Genomic DNA, 11,067 nt, shown 5'->3' on the forward strand with positions numbered 1-11,067 from the left:
TTGACTAAGATTTTTCACGTTTTCATTAACTTTTTAAAAATAAATTTAATTTTCGTAACAGCAGGAGTAAATTAGCAGAGACGCGAATTTAACGATTTTGTTCATTGCACAAACTGAACAGGCGGCTGCGCATTGATTTCATGTAATTAGGACCGTCTTTTAAATTTGCTTCCCACGAAGAAGTGTTTATTTGTCTGGGAGCGCAGCAGACAAAGTTAATAAAATATTAAATATTTAACTCAAACACAAATATTTTTAAATTTAGTATTTTTATGGTTTAAAAGTCAAACATATAAGGCTTACAGAATAATAAAAAAGAGACAATAAAAGGTACAGTTAAGCAGAACAAGTGCTTTAATAAACTGGTTGGAGTGAACGCTTGTGGAATGCAGTGCATTGTTATCATTAAATGTGAAGTACAATAAACATACAATTATTTCAGTTTTCACCTCTCTTCCACTGAAGAAAAACAACCGTTATCAGAGTGTAACACACAGACATGCGCTCTCGCTCTCTCGCACACACAATGTTTCGAACAACACCCAGGTCAAAAAGCAAAAAGAGGCTGTTGAAAGACCAAAGCTCGCCCTGCAGGCGTAGATCGGATTCTGTGCAAGGCCATCGAACACAATCAGTTTACTTAAAGCAATCTGGAAGTTTAAAAGAAATCTACCAGGCGGCTGCAGGTGACGCTCGGTCTTTTTGCATCTTGCTTTTGGGTTACATACGAGCACTGCACAGCTCACTCCATTTTTTTTTTTTAACCACAGAGGAACATAAAAAATAAAATTAAAATAAACCCAAAACATTTATTTTAACCAAAAGATACTTTACACTAAACACAATGTTCTTTAGCTCATGAAGACGGGGGGGTTGGGACTGCTGAGAAGATACTTTTGGCGAGTTCACGGTGGCGGCAGGTTGACTGGTCAGCGTGGAGCTGATGGAGGGGGGGTACAGGTACAGGTACAGGTGTGTTATCACTCCGGAGCTGATCATTCAAAACCAGAATGAGGAAAACCAAAAACAGAAAACTCAATTCTACCAGGAGCGGAACAGGGCGAGACATTCGATACGACCTTTTGTACATTAAGAGCACGTGGAAACAAAGAAATCACGACGAAAACCACCGACGGGGGGAGAACTAGCTGCTGCTGTCACAAATATAACCAAAAACAAACTGTGGACAAAGCCACCTTCAAACAGAAAACAACTGGAATGGTTTTATTGGAGCTAACAAATGTAAATACAGAGGTGCCGATTGGGAGGGGGGGGAAAAAAACCCAACAACAAAGTAAACACCCCATTATTAAAATAACCATTTACATTTGTTTTTTTTTTTTAAAAAAAAGATTACAAAATATAAAATTAAATAATTTGGAGTATAAAGGCACACATCTTGCACAGTGTATACAAAGAAAACGGTGTGAATTAAAGCGTGGCAGGGACCATTTAACACCAACGTGGGGCGAAGTGGAGAGACGGGGACGTCACATGCGCTCTTTTTTTTATTTTTACACTTTTAATGTACAACTAGAATCTGTAAAAACTCAACCACCACCTTTTCTTCATGACCACAGCACCATCACTCGTTCCAAAGAGTGGCTTCCTTTTTCCTTTTTATTTCTTTTTTTAAATACCACTATATTTGGAGACTAAAATCCAATGTAAAAATATAAATGTGAACATTATTTATGACGAAGAAACAAACATTGTGATGGAAGCTTTTTGCATGAGTTAGAAGAGTCAAAAAGGACAAGTTGACCTGGTTTTTTTTTTTTTTTAGTTGATACAAGACACCACACACACACACACACACAAGCACTTTTCTCACTTACACACAAGTATATTGCATTTCCCTTGTTAAGACCGTATCGACTAATTGGGGTCGTATTCGTAACATTTGGTTCCTTTCCTCTTGTGCAAAATATACAAAATTATTAAAAACAAAACAAAAAAAAATGAGCAAGACAATACATAAAAATCACCAGAAATAATAATAAAAAAAATATCAAAAGTTAACACATTGATGAACACCAGAGTCACAAACAGGTTAGAGAAATGATGCTTTTGGTGTTAATGAATCAACAAATCATCGCTGTAGCTACTCTTCCCGACCTGCCTCCTCCCTGTTTACAACTTCTGAACACTGACACCTCCCGCCCGGGCCGTCCAGAGGGAGGTGCTGGTACGATGTTGGAGGTAAACTTCCTTCTTTATGCCCTGAACGCGCGAGCGCCGTCGCACGGACGCCTGGTTCGAAACCGAAACAAAACAAAAAGCGTGCTGCTTAAAGGATCGTAAATGGATCAAAAAAAATTTAATTCTTCCGCTTGTAAGACGAAGCAAAAACGTCGGGGTGGTGGTGGGGAAGACGGGATTTAAGATCAGGCTTGTAAGGTTCAGGTTCTTCTTCTTCGTGGAACAGAACAACAACGAAACCAAAGTGCAACAGTTTGGATCTGAATCATAAGGTGCTGCTGGAAACTGAAAGTTCAGGGCTGACGTTCGCCGGCGAGCAGAAAACCGCCGCCGGACGTCTTCAAAGCGAAGAAGCCGTCCGTCTCCGAGCGCTGAAGAGACACGTTCGGCCCTTCGGCGCTCGGAGACAGACAGCGTGAGGCGTAAACGACGCTTCAGCCAACGAGACGAGAACGACGCACGGGGACAAGAGGAGACGGAGGACGACCGGAGTCCTTTTAGGACTGGCTTCGGTTTATTGGCCGAATGGAAGACGGGTTTTCTCACAAGCCTTCTCTGTTCGCTCCTCACCGCGGAAACGAACCCCGTCCTCCCCAACCAAAACAAAAAACGAAAAACATTCGAATAGAACACGCAGGCGCTGGATGTCGTGTTAGGGAGCGATTTAAAAAAAATGAAATAATAAAATAAAAAGCCACAAGCCTACATCACAAACAACTCGTATGAAAAATGTAATGACTTGGACATTTGCTTTTAACCAAAAACCACGCGAACAGAACTCAACAGAGGAGAGGTTTAATGTAAACGAACGTTTTGTTTAGCTGCAGTGTGGCACCCCGCTGAAAGAGAGAAGCAAAAAAAAACAACAACAACAAAAAGAAAAAGCAAAGGAAGTGGATGAAGGAGAGAGACACAGCCATCACGGCACCTCAACAACTCCGTTTCCTCTCCGTCACCTCCTCGCCCTCCCTCTGCGCCCTCGCTGCTCCTGGAGGCTATGACAGGATGGTGGTGATGAAGTCATAAAATCTCTTGGAGTATTGCTCTGGGTTCACCGTGGAGATCTCGGCTCCGGCCTGCAGACGACCCAGGAGAGATTTTTGTTACTCGTTACCAACCTGAAGACGGAGCAGCTCCTCTCCCCACGGCGAACACAAACATGGCGGAAACTCAGTCGTTTTTACAGATACTGAGCTGAACTCTGGAGTGGAAGTAGCTGAGAGTCATCCCCATCGTATACTCTGAGCTCAAACAGACCACATCAGATCTTTAGTTAAAACTCTGGCTTGCAGGGCGGCTGGCGATATGCATGTCTTCAAGGAAATAACATTACATCAATGTAGAAATCTTTCATTTTCTGTGACATTTAGATCCAGAAAATGAAGCACTATTTTCCTTTTTTCTTAAAAAAAATAACATAAACTTTATATTTGGAACTCAACTCTTCAATTCAAGGAGTTACTTGGCACTGAGCTGATTAAAAAGGAAAATATTCCATTTATAAGCTATAAGTGTTTGTAATAATCTTAATTTGTTTACATAAATTGTAAAAATTGAAGTCAAACCAAATGTTGAAAACAAAACTATAGAAACCTGCAGGAGGCTGTGCTGATCTATAAAGTAAAACTGATTTTCTGTAGCTCAATATTTATATATATTTAAGTTTTTTTTTTTAAAAGAAAAGGATTTTAGGGAATTAAGAGGCAAATTTACTGAGAAAAACAAGTGAAAGAATTAAAGGATTTTAATGATTTTTGATTTAAACGGTGGTGCTGATGAGTCTAAAAACAAATAAAATATAATAATTTGATTAAAGCCAGGAAAGGTAATAATAAAATATGAAATGAGTGTTAGTTTAGATGGCTCCCAGACTAAAAAAAGGTGATTTGGAGACCTAAACTATTCAGGTTCTGGTTAAAGAACCGCCACGCCTCAGTGACGTACCCCGTGTTTGACAGTTTTGGCGGCGTGGGCAGCTTTCTTCTTGGCGTCATAATGCTGCAGGATGTCTATGATAGCCATGAAGTAAACCTCCTTCCTGGGAGCACCTGTAGTTGGAAACAAACGAGCCCAAAGTGAGAATTTATACAAAAAAAAATAATACACAAACATATCCACCAGGGGGAGCCCTCAGGTCTATTTTCCCCGGGAGTCTGCTCACTGTCATTGCTTTTGATGGCGTAGACGTCGATGGCAGGATCAAACTCTCCGGGTGACAGAGGCTTGGTGCTGTCCAGGGTGTTGCTGGGACTGTCCGGGGGTGTCCCAATACCCCCTCCGTCGCTCTCGCCCTCCTCCTCCGCCTCGTTGTCCTCGCTCTCCACCTCCTCCTGCTCGGCCCGCTCCACGTCGTGGATCCCCACCAGCAGGCTGTAATCCATGAGCTTCAGCTGGGCCAGGAACTGCAGGCAGGAAGACGAGGGAATAAAAGGACAAGTGGTTAGAGGACAGGTGGGGGTCAAGATGCTGAGGAGGTGGCTTGGAGACAAATGTTGACAGATAAACTGTGAGACGAATGAGACATTTCCAGCACGTACCTCCACATCTTTCCTGAGCTTCTCCAAGAACATCTTCTTGTTCTCCCCATCGATGTGAATCTTCTGGCCGTCATTGATGAAGTCGTTGTCCTTGTAGGTGGGCAGCTCCTTGGCCTGGTTGTTGGTACGAGACATTAGCAGCCAGATACAAGCAGAACGAATCACAAGAACGGCGTTCTGAAAACGGCAGCCGCGAGGAAACTGCTGCTCAAAAGAAACGCCCCGTTTTCTTTTAGAAGATAAGAAAATACTGATCATGATGTAATTACAAGACCCTGGAAGGTGTAACATGAGGTTGGTCAACTTTATCCTCAGAAAACTTACACCACGCCTCATGTTTTGCTCAACGTAACTAAATAAAATAAAAGGGCCGTTTCCAAAGACGTGACGGATTCATTTCTTCTCAATCTCAGAAACGAGTCAACAACGTGGGTGTAAACCCTACTGCCTGAAAACACGGTTTGTCGAAATGCTGTGGATTTTCAGATAAGCCTGTCTGAATTAGTCAGATTTAAAGAAACCCTTGTGATGAAATGAGGCGGGTAACTAAAGCTGCAGGCCACAGGCTCACAGCGGAGCACAGATCCATCTGAAGCAACATTTCTACGGGAATTCTTACTTTAAAGATGTTTTTTCCCTCATGTTTAATCTGGCAAACACCCTAAGCAGTTTAAAACTTCTGCTGTAATATATTAATTGGTGTAAAATTCATTTCATCAACCAGTAAGTGTTTGCAAACATTAAATGTGTTGGATATTTTAGCATTTGTTGAACAGAATCGGCACAAAGGCGTGGACTGAGTGGGGTTTTAACGCCGCCGCTGCCGGCAGGGGGAAGAGGTGTTACGCTGGGTGGGACGGGATCTTAGCTCTGAGTCACTGAGGGGAAAAAAAAAAGAAAGAAAAAATAAAAGAGCAGGAAATGAGGTAAGGGGGCAACAGCTGCAGTTTAGCTACTACAATGTTTCTACGGCAGCAGGAGAAAAGCGGCAACACAACTCCAGTAGCACCGGACTGAGCTCAGACAGGACACACACTCATACACACTCAAAACACAGATGATCCCGAGACAAACTGGGACACTGGAGCACATATATACGCACAGACATGGACCTCCAATTTGCAATAAATATGGGATGCATAACTCTGACTGAAACACTATTGATGAGGCTGAAAATGGGACATAAAGAAGCGTTATGAGGCAGACTCCAGGGAGAGCAGAAGTCACGGACTGAGAGTTTCTCCACCGACTGAGATTAAAAAAAAACAAACATCGGACTCTCGGATTCCACTTCGAAGAAAACAGAAAAACAAACATGTGTGTCAGAGGCGGGAAGGAAAACGGACCGCTGCTGAGTCTTACAGCTTTATTCTGTTTCTGTCCTTTCAGGGCTGCACTGAAAGCAGCTTTTTATGAAGCTGCTTATTTTTTAAAAAGACAGAAAACACCAGATTACAGCTGGACAGAGTAATGTTGTTGAAGGGAAGACGATTAGGCCTTCAACAAACTCTTAATAATTAGTGTCATCTGTGGAAAACTAATATCTTTTTTTGCATTGCAGCAGCAACGAAAAGAAGGAAATAAAAATCATTTTACTCTATAGTCTTTGTAGGTGCTTTAGAATGACGGATATAAACAAAAATGAACGTGTAAGGCAAAACAAAGAAAAAGAGCCTGGCCGAGTCAGAAGGTGACTGGAAATAAAGAAATAAAAGGTGTCAAATAAATAAAGAAATAAAGGTGTATGTTACAGTGAAATACGATTGGTTGAATAGATCATGCCTGATATATGAGCCCTGGTTCTCTTACATCTCTTACGTGTTTCATGGCGCAGTAAAAGCGCGTGGCAATCCGCAGTGTTTGCAGCCTTTGCTGAACGTTACCAGATTTGGGCCGCGGGGGCACATCCTCTGGTGGGGGAGGGAGGGGGGGAGGGGGGAAGCGAGGGATGGAGGAGAGGAGAGAAGAGAGGAAAGAGGAAGGAAGTTGGAAGTAAAGGCAAAGTGTTTAAAAAAAAAAAACAGAGCATCATAGCTGTTGGTAAACTGGTGGAGGGCTGGAAAAGGGCCACGTTTCCATCGTGGTATAAGCAGGTCCAACAGGCTCATTTTATGCTAATATGTGTTTTTGATCCTAATTATGTTGCTGTTATAATCTTTCCCGGCTGTAATTGTACCTCAGAGAAAGAAAGCAACCTGGCGGTACGCCTCTAAAAAGGAAGGGCTGAGCAGGACGGGAACAACTAAGTTTTCTGTGGGTCTGGACAGGTGTGGCGCTACATCGAAGGGCTTCGGATTTCTGCTCAAAGGGAGATAAATATACCAAGGCAGCTCACGCTCAGCGCTATAATTAAACCACGAGTCCTCAGCAGAGACACCAGCTGGTGCCGCAGCGCAGCGAGGAAAAGCTGTGGACGGTTCTCCTCTGCGATTAACGGCCGACGCATCCTTTCAAAGTTCCAGGTCACAAAACAAACTCTCGTGGCTCAGCTGATCCGTTTACTCCGCCTAATGCTACACAGGAAACGCCGCTGCTGTCCGACAACCAAAAAAAAACAACAACCACGAGACAGCGGCTAAAAGAAACCCCCCAAATTTCTTTTCTGAAAATAAATAAATTAAAAATCTAAAATAAATCACGTCACACTTCATACATGAGTGGAAAGGAACATGTTGAGAACGTGCAAAAAGAATGGCGCTGGATATAAACATCGGGGATGTGTTAGAAATAATGTCGCTTCAGAAAAGGATGCAGGAAGAAGGTCGTAGCATGCAGATACATGCATGAAAGGAGGAGGGCCATGCAGTTTAGGGGGACCCTGCCGTGCTTGTTGTTTGTGTGTGTAGCAGTTTTTTCCTGAACACACACACAATGTGATGTTTAAAGAAACCACATTATCACACAAAGATAACCTACTGCTGTGTGTGAGAGTGTCATCGTAATGTTTGCACAAAGGTCTTCAGGATTTGATGGAGACATCTTTATTCTTGGCCTGAAGCATGTCTGTGTTCACCCGCAGCTGCACAATATGTCCAACGTTTTATCCACCACTGCAGCAGCAGCATCACAAAGTATTGCAGTAAAGTGCGGACGCCAAAATGGATGTCAGTCGACGTGCGTGGCTATAAAATGAGAGCAGCCGAGATGCTGAAGCTCGTGGAGAGTGTGACGACAGAAAGAGAAAAGAGGCGTGAGGAAGACGTCACGGCTGCACCTTCTCTGAATTATCAGCTCCGTTTGGGGAAACTGGAGTTCCTATTGTCTGATGTTTGGTCCTGTGTGAGATCTGCTGTCAGCTGAGTGTCAACGTGTGTGTGTGTGTGCGCGTGTGTGTGATCACGTTGTATGTTCCATTCAGCGAGGAAGTATAATAGAAGAATAAGTCACTTCACTTTTGTTACTGTTACTTCCTGTTCCTGTCGAGCTACAAAGAGTGAAACAGCTTCTGTTTGACTCCATCTTTACTGCCTTTATAGGCGTGTGTGTGTGTGTGTGAGAACATGTGTTGGTTTGTCTATAGAGAGTAATACATCTCATGACGTACTGGTCAGATTTGAAAACTTTCAGAGGATTGGAATCATTGGATGAACGTCTTTTAGTCAACCCTGTTCAAGATGGCCGCCACAGCAAAGCAACCCTAGCAAACTGAGTGGTTGTAATTCAGCCAGTTGTACAGACACTGAGCTAAAATCTGGTGTGACCGTAGCTGAGCGTCACACCCAACACAAACTCTGACATGAACTGTTGGCGTCAACACTGCCTGTCTGTTAGCAAAATATCTCATGAACAACTGGATTTTAAAAATCATTTGAGTCTACTTTAGGAATCTAACAGGTTCAAGATGGGTGCCACATCCAACTGACCTTAGAAAACACAAAACTGGCTCTAATTGAGTCATTTTTACAGACTTAACGGCCATATTTCTGTCCTTTCTCATCATGAGACGATCTTCATCTCAAAGTGTCCTGAAGGAAAACTCGGCCTCTAATCTTTCACGTAATCAGCCTTAAATGTTGCTTCTGATCTCTGCTGCTGTACAGTAAGTAGACAGCTGTGCTGCAGGGAAAAAAGGAGGTCAGAGTGCGCTCACGTGTGTGTATCAACTCCTCAGCTGCTTTCTTTTTCCACTCATTCCTTTCAGTCTTGTATTTTCTATTCCTCCATCTGCAGAGGGCTAAATTTAGTTTGGCGATTCCCTGAAGTCTTCTACGCCTCGCTGCCTGGAGCCTCGGCTCAGGTAAAATGTGTCGGAAAGCTTGAGCCGCTCAAGACTGAAAGTGTGGCAGTTCCATCACAGCCAAAGTGTGTAAACAACTACTGGAAAATTATCATTCCCTTCTGATACGAGGAAGATGGCAATCTTTACTACAAAGTCAATAAAGGCAATATCAACAACCTTCTAACCCTCCAATTCCAAGTTATAGAAACATGCCGAACCTTTGCAATTTCTGATTTTAGTTTTTTTTTTAGCAGGACAATCTGTTTAAAAGCCAAAAGCCAAAAACTAAAAGCAGCATCTGCTTTCAAACAGCAATAACTGCATTGCTTGTATACACAATATACACATCAGATGCACAAAATCATAGATGATTATACAAAAAAGGACTATTCCATCAAGACGACATCTGAGTAAATCTTTGACTCCGACACAAACCCAGCCACACACACACACACACACACACAGCTCTCAGTCTGTCACACAGACAGCAAGCAGGGGAACTAATGGAGCTACAGAAGCGAGGTTAGAGGGAATGAGGCAAATTAAACGAGGGACAAGGAGCATGCAGTGGCTAGAAAAAACGAGGGAATGAAGGGATGAGGTGGGTTCTAATCGAAGAAAATGGATATTCAACGCTGTCACTTCCAACCCAAAGAGAAGAAAAAACAAACGCTCCAGCTGGATGAGTCTGTTTGGGTGATGACAGCGGGCCGGGAACTGAGCGAAGCTGTGTCGGCTTCTGAGCACACCGGAGACACAGGCTGTTCTCTCTCTCGTTTTCTAATTATCCAGCAGCTCAGTCAGCATAACTGAGTCATCGGTGGTGCATGTTTTTTTTAATCTATTTTAAAAGACACATTGGTTAAATTTAGTGAGTGTGTAAAATGACACTGAAATTCGAAATTGGCCTTATTTCTCCTGATATTCCTGAACCACAAAATGCTTTTTCCTGCAAGGTACAACGGGATTTAGCAATTTCTTTTCGCCTAAAATGCAGAAAATTAGCAAACGGCTGACGATTTTCTGTTTGAAGAATATCAGAGAGGCTGGTTGGTCCTGTGAAGATGTAAAAATGAGTATGAGCTGCAGAATCCCGGCTCACGGCAGGTAACTGTACCTTCTCCTTGTCGCTGGCCTCTCTTGCCACAGTAGAACCCTGCAAGAATAAAACAGAGTGATTCAAAAGTCTTTCATTAGGACTAATCATTACCAAATGGATCAAAAAGGTTTGAAGAAGTACTAAAAGATCCAATAAAGATTAAAGGCAGCGGAGGATTGGTAGAGTGTCACGTTCTTTCCCCTCCTACCTTCAGATCGTATTTTTTGTAGACAGACAGGCGGTGGGAGAAGACGTTGCGCGTGACGATCATGTAGGTCTCGTCTCCGTCCACCGTGAGACGGTACATCCCCAGGAACTGAGGCAGCAGCGTGTTGCCATGGCACTCCACGATGAACTACCAGAAAGGAGAGAGAGGGGGGGAATACAAATTTACGGCCCTCTTAGAGGCACAATGGGTGTTTGCAGCCTGCACAAGCGGGTAAGAAAGAAAAGTAGAAAACACAGCGTGAGCCCCTTTACGGGCTTTGTTCAGTGATCAACTTTGAAGTGATAAATGGGCAGGAAGGTCCTATGGGCTCTCTTAGAACAGCTCTCCAGGGAAATCTGTACCATGATAATGTCTAATTGTGTGAATGCTTTTAAGCATTCACACCATTGTTTTCCTGTTTCTCTTTATTATTCTTTAACTATTCCGTACGTTTTTCGGCATCTATCGCAGGCCGCAATATTTAAGCGATTTCAGCCATTCAGGTATCAAAACGTTCAGCTTGTTCAGGAGAAGGGTGCTATGACTTTTGGTATTGATATCTTTTAAGGTTTTTAAAATATTAAGGTTTTTCAGCAATTTTTTTTCTCATTGAAATACATTGAAATTCCGTTTCCAACTGTCAGATCTTCCTGCTGTTTGAAAGCTCGCTACTTCAGCAAACTTCCACCTAGAAACGCCATTCAAGGTTTGAAGAAAACATAAGACATTCAACTCTTACTGTATGATTCAGCTTTTGGATATCTTGTATAGTTTTATTAATATCACTGTTTAAAAAAGTTAA

The 11,067-nt window shown here is 42.7% G+C and overlaps 1 protein-coding gene across 4 annotated transcripts in view; it reads right to left on the reverse strand.

Annotated features, from left to right (window-relative positions):
- Positions 1–709: 709 nt before the first annotated feature.
- Positions 710–11,067, reverse strand: part of pip4k2aa (phosphatidylinositol-5-phosphate 4-kinase, type II, alpha a) — a 25,026-nt gene continuing 14,668 nt past the window's right edge. For 2 of the 4 annotated variants that reach the window (XM_037973093.1, XM_017428423.3), the window contains 7 exons: positions 10,266–10,412; positions 10,076–10,114; positions 6,549–6,662; positions 4,740–4,853; positions 4,364–4,604; positions 4,147–4,250; positions 710–3,278 (listed from right to left, as the gene is read on the reverse strand). In XM_037973093.1, the coding sequence (XP_037829021.1) occupies positions 3,198–3,278; positions 4,147–4,250; positions 4,364–4,604; positions 4,740–4,853; positions 6,549–6,662; positions 10,076–10,114; positions 10,266–10,412 (840 nt within the window). In that variant the 3' untranslated portion in view covers positions 710–3,197. The remainder of the gene's footprint in view (positions 3,279–4,146; positions 4,251–4,363; positions 4,605–4,739; positions 4,854–6,548; positions 6,663–10,075; positions 10,115–10,265; positions 10,413–11,067) is intronic. The other 2 variants (XM_017428424.3, XM_017428425.3) reach the window with 2 other exon arrangements.

This window comes from Kryptolebias marmoratus, linkage group LG21, assembly GCF_001649575.2.
Source record: "Kryptolebias marmoratus isolate JLee-2015 linkage group LG21, ASM164957v2, whole genome shotgun sequence".
Classification (NCBI taxonomy): Eukaryota; Metazoa; Chordata; class Actinopteri; order Cyprinodontiformes; family Rivulidae; genus Kryptolebias; species Kryptolebias marmoratus.